At 49.7% G+C, this 15,618-nt stretch overlaps 2 protein-coding genes across 4 annotated transcripts in view; one reads left to right on the top strand and one right to left on the bottom strand.

Annotated features, from left to right (window-relative positions):
• The first annotated feature begins 5,554 nt into the window (after positions 1-5,554).
• Positions 5,555-9,102, top strand: P2RX2 (purinergic receptor P2X 2). Of its 2 annotated transcripts, XM_043434728.1 has the most exons (12): positions 5,558-5,733; positions 6,078-6,213; positions 6,320-6,391; positions 6,489-6,564; positions 6,635-6,731; positions 6,908-6,988; positions 7,108-7,246; positions 7,635-7,765; positions 7,986-8,076; positions 8,198-8,263; positions 8,356-8,433; positions 8,647-9,102. In XM_043434728.1, exons 1-12 carry the CDS (start codon positions 5,558-5,560, stop codon positions 8,728-8,730), a joined length of 1,227 nt encoding a protein of 408 aa, XP_043290663.1. In that variant the 3' UTR covers positions 8,731-9,102. The 2 variants fall into 2 exon arrangements, with proteins under 2 accessions (XP_043290615.1, XP_043290663.1); XM_043434680.1 differs by having other exon boundaries at positions 5,555-5,733; positions 8,356-9,102.
• Positions 9,103-10,459: 1,357 nt separating this feature from the next.
• Positions 10,460-15,618, bottom strand: part of POLE (DNA polymerase epsilon, catalytic subunit) — a 56,037-nt gene continuing 50,878 nt past the window's right edge. For both annotated transcript variants that reach the window (XM_043488358.1, XM_043488364.1), the window contains exons 46-49: positions 13,244-13,444; positions 12,814-12,939; positions 12,122-12,211; positions 10,460-11,976 (exon numbers count right to left, since the gene is read on the bottom strand). In XM_043488358.1, coding sequence (XP_043344293.1) covers positions 11,863-11,976; positions 12,122-12,211; positions 12,814-12,939; positions 13,244-13,444 — 531 coding nt within the window. In that variant the 3' untranslated portion in view covers positions 10,460-11,862. The remainder of the gene's footprint in view (positions 11,977-12,121; positions 12,212-12,813; positions 12,940-13,243; positions 13,445-15,618) is intronic.

The following is a 15,618-nucleotide window of genomic DNA, read 5'->3' as shown; positions in this document are numbered from 1 at the left end:
AAAGTCTCTGCCTCCTCCAATGCTACAGCCTTCTCTCGGGATGTTGGACCCCTAGGGAACCTCACGGTCCCCTCATCTTCTGGCTGTACTGTGCACAACTTTCCTGGTCTCAAATATCTTCACCCACTCTGCCCACCCTGATTACACGGCAGTGCTGGCCAAGTCCTGCTCATTGCTGTGGTGTTAAGGAGCTGTCCACACAACTCACCCCTCCAGAGATTCTCACTGCCAGGAAGAAGTTGTCCACTTCGGGGTGAGGAACAACAGTGACTGTGACATGTTGGACATCTCAGTGAGGCAAGGGAACATGCAGAGTCAAGGATGAAATGACAGGAAGCTGTCTGTGAGGGGAAGCTGACCAGGGCAGCATGGGCAGCCCCTCTGTCAAGGGACAAATTGACACTATTGTTGACTGAAGCAAACACATATCAACCAGAGTCCCAGGGGGAGATCTGTTTGGACTGGTTTAGAGCAGTCTGAACTGACTTATACCAGTCTGGTCCAGTTTAGACTGGTTTGATCTGGATTAGGCTGGTCTGATTTGGTTTAGGCTGGTTTGATCTGATTTAGACCAATTTTTATTTTAGGCTGGTTTGAACTGGCTTAGATCAGTTTAGCTCAGTTTAGACTAGCTTATATCAGCCGCAACTACTTTAAATTTATGGAATGCAGCTAACCTATGGGATGCAGCAAAACATTTCTAAGTAAAATGTTTATAGCAATACAGCCCTGCTTCAAGGAAAAACAAAAATCTCAAATAAACTACTCTTACACCTAAAGCAACAAGACAAAGAACAAACAAAACCCAAAGCTAGTAGAAGGAAATAAATCATAAAGATCAGAGCAAAAATAAATGAAATAGAAATAAAGAAAATGATAGCAAAAATAAAATAAAATAAAAGCTTGTTTATTGAGAAGATAAACAAAATTGATAAACTTTTAGTTAGACTCATCAAGAAAAAGGACAGAGGACTCAAATCAATAAAATTAGAAATGAAAAAGAAGTTAAACTGACACTGCAGAAATACAATGGATCATAAAAGAATACTACAAGCAATTATACACCAATAAAATGGACAACCTGGAAGCAATGGACAAATTCTTAGCAAAGTACAACTTTTCAAAACTTAATCAGGAAGAAATAGAAAATATGAACAGACATATCACAAGGAACAAAATTAAAACTTCTGAATTATTTAATCACAACTTGTGATTAAAATCTTCCAGGGCTTGATAGCCTCACAGAGATGAGCTAACATCTATTTTTCTCAAACTCAAAAAATTGCAGAGGGAGGAACACTCCTAAGTTCATTTTATGAGGCTACCATCACCCTGAAATCAAAATCAGACAAAGATATCACCAAAAAACAAAAAAAAGAAAATTATAGGCCAATATCTCTGATTAACATATATGGAAAAATCCTCAGCAAAATACTAGCAAACAGAATCCAACAACACATTAAAAGGATTTTACACCACCATCAAGTGGGATTTACCCCAGGGATGCAAAGATTTCTCAATATACACAAATCAATTAATGTGATCCACCACATCAACAAATTGAAGAGTAAAAATCATATGATCATTTCAGTAGCTGCAGAAAAAGCTTTTGATAAAATTCAACACCCATTTATGATTAAAAAAAACCTCCATAAAATGGGCATAGAGGGAATCTACCTTTACATAATAAAGACATTATTAAATTTTGGATATTAAATTAACTATTGATTTACTAGTTTTTGAGAATTTTTGCATCTATGTTTTAAGGAATTAGTCTGTTCTTGTCATGTCTTTCTTTTTTTCTCACAGAGTAATACTAGCTTTGTAGGATGAGTTGGGACCTGTTCCTTCCTTTTCTAACTTTTAAAAGTTAACGTTTAAAGAAGAATTAACGCCAATCCTTCTCAACCTTTTCTAAAGAAATTGAGGGGGAAGGAACAAATTCTAATTCATTCTATGAGGCCAGTATTACACTGATACCAAAGACACTACAATTAAAGAAAACTACAGACCAATATTCCTCATGGATATAGATGCAAAAATCCTCAATAAAATACCAGAAAACTAAATCCAACAGCATATTATAAGGATCATACACCATGACCAAGTGGGAATTTTTCTAAAATTGCAAGAGTAATTCGATAATGAAAATTAGTCAGTACAATGTACCATGTTAATAGCATTAAGGGTAAAGAGTGCATGCTTATCTCAATTGATGCAGAAAAAATTTTTCTGACAAAATCCAACATTCTTTCATGATAACAATCAGAGAAGTAGTAAAAGGCAGGAACTTTCCCGACATGATAAAAGGCATTTATGAAGAAGCCACACCTAACATCACACTCAATGGTGAAAGAGTGAAAGTTTTTCCCCTTGCATCAGGAAGAAGACAGGATGCCTGCTATCTCCACTGCCATCCACACTGTGTGGAAGTTCTAGCCTGAAAGATCAGACAATAAAAGGCCTCCAAGTCAGAAAAGAAGAAAAGTCTGTTTGTAGATGACAGGGTCTTTTTTTCAACTTTTTATTGTATATTGGGGTATAGCCAATTACCAATGTTGTGATAGTTTCAGGTGACCAGCAAAGGGACTCAGGATCCATCCTCCCCTAAACTCCGCCCCTATCCAGGCTGCCACATAACATTGAGCAGAGTTCCCTGTGCTATACAGTTGATCCTTGTTGGTTATCCATTTTAAGATAGGATCTTATATACAGAAAATCCCAAAGAATCCACAAGAAAACTACTAGAACTAATAAATGTGTTCAGCAAATTTTCAGGATAGAAAATCAACCCACAAAAATCAGTTGTGGTTCTACACACCATCAAGGAACAATTAAGAAATTAAGAAAATCATTCTCTTAAAGTAGCATTCCAAAAAATTACACAGGAATAGATTTAACCAAGGAAGTGAAAGAGTTGTATAATAAAAATGACAAAATATTGCTTAAAGGAATGAAAGAAGATGTAGATAAATGGAATGACATCCCATGTTCATGTATTGGAAAACTTAATATTGCTAAGATGACTATACTAGTCAGAGCAAACTAGATTCAATGCAATCGCTATCAAGATTACAATGGCCTTTTCTGCAGAAATGGTACTACTGATCCTTAAATCCATATGGGATTGCAAGGGGCACGGAATAACCAAAACAATATTGAGAAAGAACAAGTTGGAGGATTCACATTTTCTAATTTTCCTATAAAGCTATAGTTATTAAAACAATGTGGTGCTGGCATAAGGACATACAGATAGAACAATGGAATAGAAAAGACAGAAAGACCGGAAATAAACTCTATGCCTGTCAGTTCAGTTCAGTCGCTCAGTCATGTCACACTGTTTGTGATCCCATGGACTGCAGCATACCAGTCTTCCCTGTCCATCACCAGCTCTTGGAACTTGCTCAAACTCTTGTCCATTGAGTCAGTGATGCCATCCAAGCATCTCATCCTCTGTCATCCCCTTCTCCTCCTGCCTTCAATCGTTGTCTTCAATCCTCCTGTCTTCAATCAAGAAGGATGAGACATAAAGAATGTCTATAGACATAGACAATTGATTTTCCACACAGGTGCTAGACTCTCAGTGGGTAAAGAATAGTTTCTTTAACAAACGGTGCAGGAACAACTGGATATTCACATGCAGAAGAATGAAGTTGGAGCCCCTACCTCACATCATATGCAAAAGTTAACTCAAAATGGATCAATAACCTAAATATAATGTCTAAAATCATAAAACTCTTAGAAGAAAAGAGGGGCAAAATTTCACGACCATGCATTTGGCAATGGATTCTTAGAAATGACTTCAAAAGCAGAGGAAACAAAAGGAAAAAAAAAGGATAAATTGGACTTCATCAAAATTAAAGACTTTTGTGCATCAAAGGTCATCATCAATAAAGTGAAAAGACAATTCATAATGGGAGAAAATATTTGAAAAATCATATATCTGATAGGGGTCTACTATCCAGAATACATAAAGAATTCTTACAACTGAATAATGAAAAGGCAATCCAACTGAAAAATGGGCAAGGGACTTGAACAGACATAATCCAAATAAATTATATAATTTCACCCAGTAGGGTGGCAATTCAAAGTGAGTGGAAAGTAACAAGCGTTTACAAGAATGTGCAGAAATTGGAATCCTTGTATATTGCTAACTGGAATGTAAAATGGCCCAGCTGCTTGGGAGACATTTTGGTAGTTCTTTTAAAAGGTTAAATACAAAACAGAATTACCATGAGAAATCCAGAAATTCCACTCCTAGGTATATATGCCAAAGAATTGAATGTAGGTGTTCAAATACTTGTACACAGATGTTCATAGCAGCACTAGTCACACTAGACAGAATATAAAATACAAAAGCTCAAACCTCTATCAGTGGGTGAATAAATTGTGGAATATCCATACAATATTATTTCGCAATAAAAGGGAATGGAGTACTGGCACATGCTACAACCCAGATGCACTTTGAAATAATTATGCTAATGAAAGAAGTCAGACACAAAAAAGGCAAATATTCTAAGTCCATTACTTGAAATATCCAAAATAAGTAAATACTAGAGAGAGAAGGTAGATTGGTGGTTGCCAGTATGTGGGAGGAGAGGGGAATAGGAAGTTCTTATTAAGCATGGGTTTTATTTGGTGATGATGAAAATGTTTTGGAAGTAGATGATGGTAGTTGCAAACTATTGTGAATGGACTAAATTTCAACAAGTTGTTCATTAAAACGGTTAATTGAATGCTGCGTGAATTTCATCTCAAATGTGACATTTATCATTTGTGAAACACTATGATATCTGAGATTTGTTCCAAACTAATGAAGTGAGGGTAGAGATACAAAAAGTAAAAACAAAAACAAAACACAACAGTGTCGGAAATCGATAGAAACCTGGAGTGTCAAGTTACTGCCGGAATCCATGTGAGAAACGAGGCTGGGCGCTTGGGTGGAGGAAGAGGCTGGAACCGAACAGCGCTGAGGTGTGTCTGTAGATAAAAGCAAGAAGACTGGGGCAAGAAAGAAATCCAGATTTTTATGTGAACCCTCGAGGCAGGGGTGTCTTTGCCGAGCTGCGGAGAACCGCGGGCGCGAATCAAGGGTTGCCCTTGGGAAATCATCTCCTTGTACACCTTAAACTTTACTTCACGTGCCGATTGTATCTCAATAACATTGGGAGAAATATACATATATTTATTTTTAAAGAAATTGCTATTCGGGCTTAATGCGCGCTGCGCATTCGACACTAGTGGAGAAGCCGAGGAGGCGGGCCGTGCTCGGGCGTCTTAAGTGTCTGATCTCCGAGGGACGCGAGGGTGTGGTCCGTCTCCACGCCCTCTCTGAGCGGGCTGGGCCGAGGGCTGCCGCGACCCCGGGTCTGCCAGCTCGGGGTCCCATCTGGTGACACCTGCCAGGTGCGCTGGGCGTCTCCGCCCCGCGCCCCGGCTGCTAGCGGACTAATCTGGGGCCAGAGGCGGGACAGGGCGGGGCGCGCGAGGCCACGCCCAGGAGGCGGCGCGCGGGAGCCCCCCAGCCCTTGCTCCCAGCCCTATCGAGCTCAGGGCCATGGCGGCCGCCGAGCCCAAGACCCCCGCCGGGGCGGCCGCGGCCGGACGCCTGGCCAGGAGCTGCTGGTCAGCGTTCTGGGACTACGAGACGCCCAAGGTGATCGTGGTGAAGAACCGGCGCTTGGGCATCGTGTACCGCGCGGTGCAGCTGCTCATCCTGCTCTACTTCGTGTGGTGGGTGCGCACGGGGCCGGGCGCGGGGAGGGGGCGCGTGGGGCGTCCGGCGGGAGGGGATGTCTGGCGGGTTCACGAGGGTGGGGAGTGCTAGCGGCTAGGGCTGCTTGGACGTCCCAGGTTGGAGGGGCAGCTCTAGACTGTGAGCAGGGAGAACGGGTCGCAGTGGGTGGAGAACGCGGGCGACTGCCGGGCTGGCCCCTCGGGCTCCTGCAGATCCTACCCGGCCCTCGAGAGGCGGTGACGCAGCCTCGTTCCCGCCGGAGTCGAGCTTATTCGGCATGGGAGAGGTCCCAGGCCTGTCCCAGGATCGTCCCGAGAGTCGGCCCTGCCCGTCCGCACAGGTACGTGTTCATCGTGCAGAAGAGCTACCAGGACAGCGAAACGGGCCCCGAGAGCTCCGTCATCACCAAGGTCAAGGGCATCACCTTGTCCGATCACAAAGTGTGGGACGTGGAGGAGTACGTGAAACCCCCGGAGGTGCGCAACCCGGGCCCCGCCCTGCACCCCGCGCACCCCGAGGGTGGGACTGATCGGTGGCCTAGCTGCCCCCCGCCGGCCGACCGTCCCTTCTTTCTGAGCCCAGGGGGGCAGCGTGTTCAGCATCATCACCAGGATTGAGGTCACCCCCTTCCAGACCGTCGGAACATGCGCCGAGGTGAGGCTGCGTCGAAAGCAGAGCTGGGATGGGAGGGAGGGGCCCTGCCTGGTCAGCTGCGCCTGTTTGGCTCCTGAGCAAGCGGTCTCCTCCATAGAGTATGAGGGTCAGCAACGCCACCTGCGACTCGGACGAAGACTGTGTGGCTGGGCAGCTGGACATGCTGGGAAACGGTCAGTGTGCACCAACTGAGGGTGGGGGCGGGCCGCGCCCCTCGCCACCTGAGCGCGCGTCTGCCCGCAGGCGTGCGGACCGGGCGCTGCGTACCTTATTACCACGGGTCCTCCAAGACCTGCGAGGTGTCGGGCTGGTGCCCGGTGGAAGACGGGGCCTCAGTCAGGTGTGCGCGCCAGGTGACCCCACCCACCTGGGACCAAACTTCTTCGTTCCTTTCTCCTCACCTACCGGGAGTCGGGATGTGTTGGGGGAGGGGGAAGGGAAGGACAGAGCAGCTGGGAGGCTGGGAGAGGCTTTGGAAGGGAAGGGAGACTAAACACGCCCAGTCTGCCTCCTCAGCCAATTTCTCGGTACGATGGCCCCCAATTTCACCATCCTCATCAAGAACAGCATCCACTACCCCAAATTCCAGTTCTCCAAGTAAGAGCCATTAGGGTGTGGTGACAAGGGATGGGCTGGGGTGGGAGTTGCCTCTTGGAATGTGTTGTTTGGGGGAGCATGGCTTCTCAGCATCTGATGCCACTGGGCCTTGTCCTTAGGGGCAACATCGAGAACCGGAAGGATGGCTACCTGAAGCATTGCACATTCCATGAGGTCTCTGACCTCTACTGCCCCATTTTCAAGCTGGGCTACATCGTGGAGCAGGCAGGGGAAAACTTCAGAGAGCTGGCACACACGGTGAGGGTGCCTGAGAGTGGGCAGGACAATTGTCTGGCCAGGTGCTGGCTGTCACCTGCATACAAAGGGTCTCGTTACAGCCCAGTCCCTTTTCAGTTTTGGCCAGCCCTGGCCCTGCTCGGGCAGAGGAAAGAGAAACAAGATCGGCTGACCCATCTGGGTGTGTGTGACTGCTGCTAAATTATTGACTCCTGGTCACACAGTTGCCTGCTGGCACCCATCGTGCCTTGGAAGCAGGGCACTCAACAAGCCCCCTTCCCCAGTGAGCTGCCCTGGGCTGCCTGGGTTGCCCAAGTATGCACCCCATGGGCAACCTCAGTAGGACCCCAGGGCTGTTGAAGGTCCCCTGTGAGCCCGTCCTGACCTGTCTGTGTCCACTTCTGGGCAGGGTGGTGTCATTGGGGTCATTATCAACTGGGACTGTGACCTGGACCTTTCAGCGTCAGAGTGCAACCCCAAATACTCCTTCCGGAGGCTGGACCCCAAGCACATCCCAGCTTCATCCGGCTACAACTTCAGGTACCTTGGCTTTCAGATGCTAGGTCCTGGTCTGCCCTGGCTGTGGATGTTCAAGAACCAACAGGGCAGGTCCCCCAAAGCCCAGGGACACCAGTAGTTGGTGGTCTTGGAGCCACCCCATTGGGCAATGGGCGCACCCCACTGTCATGCTTCCCAGGGCTCTTGCACCCAGGTCATCCCATCTCAGGTACTGATGTGCTTCTGGGTCATCCTGCCCTAGGTTTGCCAAGTACTACAAAATAAATGGCAGCATCACCCGCACACTCATCAAAGCCTATGGGATCCGCATTGATGTCATCGTGCACGGACAGGTAGGCCAGCCCACCCTGCTTACATGGGATCCAGGCTGACCCAGTCTTGGTCTACCCTACCACACCCCACGCCTCCTTTGGGCCCAATCCTGACTATCTAAGGTAGTGCCTTTGCCCCCAGGCAGGGAAGTTCAGCCTGATTCCCACCATCATTAACCTGGCCACAGCGCTGACCTCCATCGGGGTGGTAAGAAAAGCACACTAGGGTCGGGGATGGGTGTGTGGGGGCGAGATGGGGGCAGGTGCCAGGCCCTCATGCATCTGTCTTGCTGGCCTCAGGGCTCCTTCCTGTGCGACTGGATCTTGCTAACATTCATGAACAAAAACAAGGTCTACAGCCATAAGAAATTTGACAAGGTGTGTACTCCAAGGCACTCCTCAGGCAGCTGGCCTGTGACCCTGGCCCTTGTCTTGGGCCAGGCCCCTCCCCCACTCTATCCCTGCTCTACAGACCCAGGCCAAGCTGGCCAACTGCAGGGTGAGGGGCAGAGCCAGGCCCGGGCTGTCCCACCCCCATGGCCTTGCTCCACCTCTGCCCCATCTGAGCAGATGGTGGATGCTCCCGAGCAGGGTGCAGGACCAGGGCTTTGCGCTTCCGAGCCTTCCCAACAGGACTGCGTGCTCACAGATGCCCGAGGTTTGGCCCAGCTCTGAGCCTACTTCCACCTTCTGCCACACTGCACTTAAGGCCCTGGGCGTGTCAGGGACCCCTGACGTCTGAGGCCCCAGGACAGCCCCATGCTCTCCAGGGCAGCACAGCTGGGACCATGGACACAGGCCCCGCCCACATACCTCAGCAAAACCAGCAGCCAAAGGGTCTCCATGCAGCTAGGTCATGGGGTGACATGAATGGGACGACCTCCTGCTCCATCTTAGCCCCCAACTGATCAGGGGTTTGTAAGGGCCAAGTCCCCACCTCCTCCCTAGCTGCCTGCCTCCCAGGCTCTTTGCTCCTGCCCACCCACCCAGCCCTACTCAGACCCTCTGCTTGCCTCATAGCTAAGAAATCACACATCCACTGTCCAATAAAACTGTGACCAGACCTTCTAGCCTCATCTTTGGGGGAGAAGCATCTTGAGCCTCTTGACAGACACACCATGGCAGGTCTCTGCACACGGCGGGTGGTAGGTGTGCCTGGTCCTCATCTTCCCCTAGCCCGCCTGGGCACAGTGTGTGGATGCATCTGCTGCCCCCAAATCCAGTCAGGTTACAATCAGGTCTCATGGGGGATCAGTGGTGGGGGACACACAGGCTGAGGGCATCCCATCTGTCCTTCAGCTTCCTGTAGGCATCATCCCAGACCCCAAACCTCAAAATAGGGGGAAAAGGGTGGTATGTCTAGAGGAAGAAAGTCAGGAGGCGGGCAATGAGAACTGTACCCAAGGAAGACAACAGCTTAGGCTGACACCAAAACGCCCACCCAGAACCCCATTTAACATGGGGATGGGGGCCAGGGAAGGAACTGGGTGCTGGGGAACAGGAGTGGACACAGCGGCAGGGGGAGGTTGGAACAGCCGGCACTAGCCGCATCAGGCCTACGGATAATCTGGTTATGAACTTGGATGCTACAATGGTCACTCCACTCAGCAGCTCTGACACAACTTGGCAGATGGTGGTTTCAGTTTCCCCAGCAACAGCAATGACCAGTGCACAGGTCTGAGGAGGCACAGTGCCTCCCACAGATCATTTCACCTGTGACCGTCACAACCAGGGTCAGAGCTGGTCTTCCCACCTGCTGACTGGACCAGCACCACTCACTGGAGCCAGCAACCCCCCAAGAAGCCCCCCTCACCCTTGCAGATCCTCCTGTGCCTGTGATGTCAGCTCCATGGGCCACTGAGGTGCTCAGAGCTCCAGCTCTAGTTTTAGGGAAACTGGCTTTTCCAGTTGGGGCTGGGCTGTAGCTCAAGAATTTGGGTCAGGGGCTCAGGTTTCCCATCCCCCAGCATGAATGACCCTGGGACCTCCACCACCCCAATACCCCCAGCCCCAAAGCTGGCCTCTGAGGGGACCACTGGGAGCTGTGGTGCCCCTGCCCTGCTGCAGGGAGCACAGGGTGGGGGTGAGTCACACAGCCCCAGCTCCTCACACCTCCGTGCTCCCCTGGGACTTCTCTGGCTCCGTTTCCAGGAAGGCTGGTGAGTCTTCCTCCTCCCCCACCCAGCCCTAATTTGATTTGCTCTCCATCTGGGGGCTGCCAGGCGCCATTACCTTCCAAGCAGAGTCAAGTTTCCTGCAGTCACTGGACCTGGACATGCCACGGGCAATAGCAATACCCAGCCAACAAACCTAGCCGGACAGACGTCAGCTACTAAGTCTTCTTTCCTCCTTCCTTCCAGAGACCCAGGCGCGAGCACGTGCGCGCACACACACACACAGTAAAGACTATAGGAAATGTAGAAGTCAAATTGTAAATTAGGTAACAGGGACAAATCTAAACCAGGCTCCAGAGCCAACAGTGTGACTTCCACTGCCCACCCGTTTGGGCTTCTGAGTTTATGATTTACATTTAATGTGCCTGCTGCCTTGCCAATCTGACTGGTTTTCTTCTGTTTTCAGTCGCATTTAGTTAAAAATGAGGTACAGGCAGTCAGTCTTATGTTCTGGAGTTGCTGGAGGTACAGAGGGAGCAACTCCGGCTCAGCAGAGGGTTCCCCGGGCTGCTGGCAGGCAGACTCTCCAACCCAGCTCCATCCTGGAGGGGAAAACAGCACGGCCCACATCTCTGTGCAACAACAGGGCCCTGAATAAGCTGGTGGTATCACCTTTTAAAGGCGGCACAGGCCAACGACCCTCTTTGCCTCAGGCAGTCAGAGGCTGGGCAGGCCCTTGGGGTCAGAGGTCTTGGACTGATCCAAGGCTGAGAAGAACAACACAATGGCCTCAGTCCTGGTAACATTTCTGTTGCCCTTTTCTCCATCCTCTTCCCCGCACCGCTCAGAGCTGAAGGAAAGAACCTAGTGTTGCGCAGGAAGAAATGCTTTTCGAGAATCCAGGTGCTGACATATGATGTCAAAGTCTGCGATAACGGTGTGCCTCAGCCCCGCTGCGGCCCCAGACCTCCTGCTGCAGTGGTCCCCTCACAGCAGGTGCAGAGGGAGAGGTGCCGGGCCCCTCTGTGGCTGAGCCCCAGTCTGAGCCCCGCCCCCTACTCAGCCTTCCTGCCCCCAGCCCAGTCTCGCTGCTGTTGACGAGGTGACTGCGCCATATACAGACAGTCCAGCAGACCTCACTCTGACCCTGAATCTCTACCGACAGAGGAGCCCAAGCCCCGGAGCTCAGTGTATGAGAGACGCCCAGGTGACTGCGGGTTCAGTCAGGATCCCGGGATGCAGCCCAGAGGCTTCCAGCGCGGAGTGTAGAACAGCACTACTCCTGGAAGCCGGGGCTGCACACTCCACTCAGGCGCCCCTTCACCCTGGGTCTGGCTCCCAGGCCTCTTCAGGACCCCAGCTCAAACAGAGGACCTCCGAGGGCAGCTTAGGGCAGCAAAGGAGGGGCAGGAAGGGCTGGGGCTACAGGAAGGGCCGAGCAGCAGCAGCAGAGTGTTTGTCCAGTGAGACCCCAGCCCTGGGACCCCCTCGCTGGAGACGCTTCCTGGGCCTAAAGAGGGCTGCCCTGCTCAAGGCAGGGAACCCCAGAGAGATGGGAAGTGAAGCCACTTCTTGCTCTGACTGGTTCACGCTTCTTCTGGGCTGTGTGACCTGCTCCCCAGGGGCAGTCCACCTGGGTGCCCATCTTGGGTGTGGGACATGGGAGCAGAGAATAGGGCCACTGCCTAGACTGCTAATGGCCCACTTGGGGGTTCTGAAGCTGCAGCCAATCCAGGGTCTCCTTGAGGTACGACATGCCATAGTGCTGCGCGATGTTCCGGAAGATTCCGATCTGTTCCATGAAGACCTACAGAAATGACCAGTCATAGTGAGACCTAGTCCCAGAGGAGGCACAGGGAGGCAAGGGCAAGGCTCAGAGAGGACAAATGGCCCGGGTGGGGGAGGGAGGAGAGGCGAGGGTGGCAGGGTCGGCTGTCCATGGGAGCCCCCACCTTAGTGTGGATGGTGAGGGAGAAGCCCCCCGCACAGCTGCAGTACACGGCCATGTTGGTCTCCTTCACACCCCGGCACTTCAGGCAGACCTGCAAGGAGAAGCAGCCTGGGTCAGAGCCTCCCCGCCCAGGCCAGAGCCGGCCAGTCGCTTGGCACCAGACAGGCTTTTCACCTCAATTACAAATAAAATCTGAGACGTCATATGGGCTTTATCCAAACATGCCAACTGCTTCCCAACACCCTCCCTGTGGACACCTCCCTTTGAGTCTGCGGTCCCCTATCCATCACACCAGGCACCAGCTGTTCCCTGCCTGAACCCCAACACCTCCCTTGGGTCTTCACTCCCCTATCGAAGACTGAAAGCTTCCCTCTTTCACACACACACTGCCTGTCAGTTCTTTACTCTGACCATCACTATCTTGTCTTGTTTACTGTCTGTCTCCCTCAACTAGAATAAAGGTCCATGAAGCCAGCAATCGGCCCCTGTGGTGCCCAACAGATGCTGTAAGAGTCAGCTGGGCCCGTGGACGAGGCTGACCCAAGAGGTGTCACCTTGGAGGATCAGGTTACAACTTGAGACTTGCGCACACCTCTCATTTCCTATGGGTGCAAACTGCTTACTGATGAGGCCTCCCCCTACTGGAGGGGTGGTCAGACTGGTTGCAGACCCAGCACTAGGCCCGCCGCTCACCAGGTCCTGCAGGGTAAAGGCCATCAGCTTCTTCTGTAGGGCTTCCACCAGGGCCATCTCAATGACTGATGAGTCGTAGGCAACCTGACAGTTGGAGCAGAGCCACTGAGGCAGCACGGTCCCATCCTGGACAGACAGGGAAAGGGACAGGTCACCTTCCCTGGTCCCCAGTGCTGAGAAGGGACGGAGGGATTCTCGATGAGAAGTGTGCCACTGCGCTCACAGCTCCAGGGCACACTCACATCTCCACTGTCATCACCCATGTGATTACCAGGACAAGGTTCTGGCATGTGGCAGCTCAGTGGCCTGAAAAAGGGTGCTTGTTTCTAACTCACATCAGAGTTGATTGGGGGCCCTGCAGGAACCCCCGATCCGCTGAGGCCTGGATATTCTGACTGTACCAGCAAGGGGCCTGAGGGAGTCGGCCCACCTGAGAGAAGGAGGGGTCTTTGCACAGGTCCAGATCCCGGCAGAAGTTACAGTTGTGGCAGATGACCTCAGGGAGCACGTAGGAACGGCAGGGGTCTCGGAACTGGGCCTCCTCTGAGAACTCGCCTACATCTACCAGGCGCAGCAGATCTCGGTTTAGCTTGTTCACCTGGTTTGTGATGTTGGTGTCCAGAGACAGGACCTGCAGAGAACAGAGCCCGTGTCAGGGACGGCTCCCAGCCCTCGCTGTGGTTGTCTGGACCAGAAAACCCTGCAGCCAGTTCTTTAAGCTACAGTTTCTCAGAAGCATCTCAACTCTTCCTTTTCCTGTTAGAAGCATCAGAGGTAAGAAGTGCCTCTTGCCCATCAGTGATTCCCCAAGTTAGGGTCAGAGGCATGGAGGCGCTGCCCCAGGCCTCGGGGTGTCTGGGACACACCAAAGCATGCTCTACCTGTCACCCTTAGGGACTCCTTCTTCCTCAATGACAGGCAGCCCCAAGTCCACCAGAGCTTTACCATCTCAAATGCAAAGGGGTTGACTTCAACCTTCCATGGTGGAGGGATTTCCAGGCCAGCCCAGAAAAGTCCCTGGAGCAAACGTGTATGTTACAGCCCGTGGTGTGGACATGGGAGGTCCGACTCCCACCGTGGTGCTGGCAGAGCCATAGGGAGTCATCAAGTTTCCTGTCTGTAAATGAGAGGACAGGACCGACATCTTCCCCAGGTCTCTCCCAGCCCTAAAGCTCCTGTCCTAGCACAACACCAAGACCACAGAACCAAACACCACTTAGGAAATGTCTCTGAGGGGAGTGTTTATGGTCAATGTGAAGCAAAGTGGGTGAATTTGAAAGTATATTTACAATGAGGATCGGTGGCCTATTGGGAACTATTGTTTAAAATATATATACATTATACTCGTCCCTTACATAGGGAGAACACTGGACTTAATTAAAAGAGACAGAAAAAAGTGAAAGTGAATTTACCAAACATGAAGGAAGAAGTAATACTGTTCTATACACAGCATTTTCCAAAAAACACAAGAGGGAGAACACTTCTAACCTCACCTGTGAGGCCAGCATCACCCAGGTACCAACACCAGACAAAGACCGTGTAAGATAACTAACGACTGTCATGTGTACACACTCAAGTATCCTCAACAAAAGACGGGCAAATTGAACCCACTGATATTTTGACCAAGTGGGATTTACCCCCGGAATGCAAGGCTGGATCAACACTAGAAAATCAGTGCAATTCACCAAATCAACAGACTAACGAATAAAAACCAATATGATCATTTCAACTGAGGGAGAAAAAGTCCTTAACACAATTCAACAGCCATCCATGATTAAAACTCTCAGGATGGGGCTTCCTTGAGGGTCTAGTGGTTAAGACTCTGTGGTTCCCAAAACAGAAACATAGACAAATGAAACAAGATAGGAAGTCCAAAAATAAACCCATGCACCTCTAGGTACCTTATTTTTGACAAAGGAGGCAAGAATATACAATGGGGCAAAGACAGTCTCTTCAATAAGTGGTACTGGGAAAACTGGACAGACACATGTAAAAGAATGAAATTAGAACACTTCCTAACACCATACACAAAGGTAAACTCAAAATGGATGAAAGACCTACATATAAGACCAGAAACTATAAAACTCTTAGAGGAAAACATAGGCAGAACACTTGATGACATAAATCAAAGCAGGATCCTCTATGACCCACCTTCTAGAGTAATGGAAATAAAAACAAAAGTAAACAAGTGGGACCTAATTAAACTTAAAAGCTTTTACACAGCAAAGGAAAGTATAAACAAGGTGAAAAGACAACTCTCAGAATAGGAGAAAATAATAGCAAATGAAACAATTGACAAAGGATTAATTTCCAAAATATACAAGCAGCTTATAGAACTCAATACCAGAAAAACAAACAACCCAATTGAAAAGTGGGAAAAAGACCTAAAGAGACATTTCTCCAAAGACATACAGATGGCTAACAAACACATGAAAAGATGCTCACCATCACTCATTATTAGAGGATGCAAATCAAAACTACAATCACCTCACATTGGTTAGAATGGCCATCATCAAAAAGTCTACAAACAATAAATGCTGGAGAGGGTATGGACAAAAGGGAACCCTCTTGCACTACTGGTAGGAATGTAAATTGATACAGCCACTATGGAAGATGGTATGGAGATTCCTTAAAAAAAAAAAAACAGAAATAAAACCACCATATGACCCAGCAATCCCACTCCTAGACATACACCCTGAGGAAACCAAAATTGAAAAAGACACATGTACCCCAATGTTCATTGCAGCACTATTTACAACAGCTAGAACATGGAAGCAACCTAGATGTCCATTGACAGATGAATGG

The sequence above is a fragment of the Cervus canadensis genome, chromosome 1, assembly GCF_019320065.1.
Source record: "Cervus canadensis isolate Bull #8, Minnesota chromosome 1, ASM1932006v1, whole genome shotgun sequence".
NCBI lineage: Eukaryota > Metazoa > Chordata > Mammalia > Artiodactyla > Cervidae > Cervus > Cervus canadensis.
The sequence above is the reverse complement of the archived record's forward strand: the minus strand, read 5'-3'. Positions and strand labels throughout refer to the sequence as shown.

Coding starts and splice junctions, on each gene's coding strand:
- P2RX2 (XM_043434680.1), top strand. CDS start 5,558: ATGGCGGCCGCCGAGCCCAAGACCCCCGCCGGGGCGGCCGCGGCCGGA. Junction 5,734..6,077: donor ATCCTGCTCTACTTCGTGTG/GTGGGTGCGCAC, acceptor CCGTCCGCACAG/GTACGTGTTCATCGTGCAGA. Junction 8,264..8,355: donor CGCTGACCTCCATCGGGGTG/GTAAGAAAAGCA, acceptor TGCTGGCCTCAG/GGCTCCTTCCTGTGCGACTG.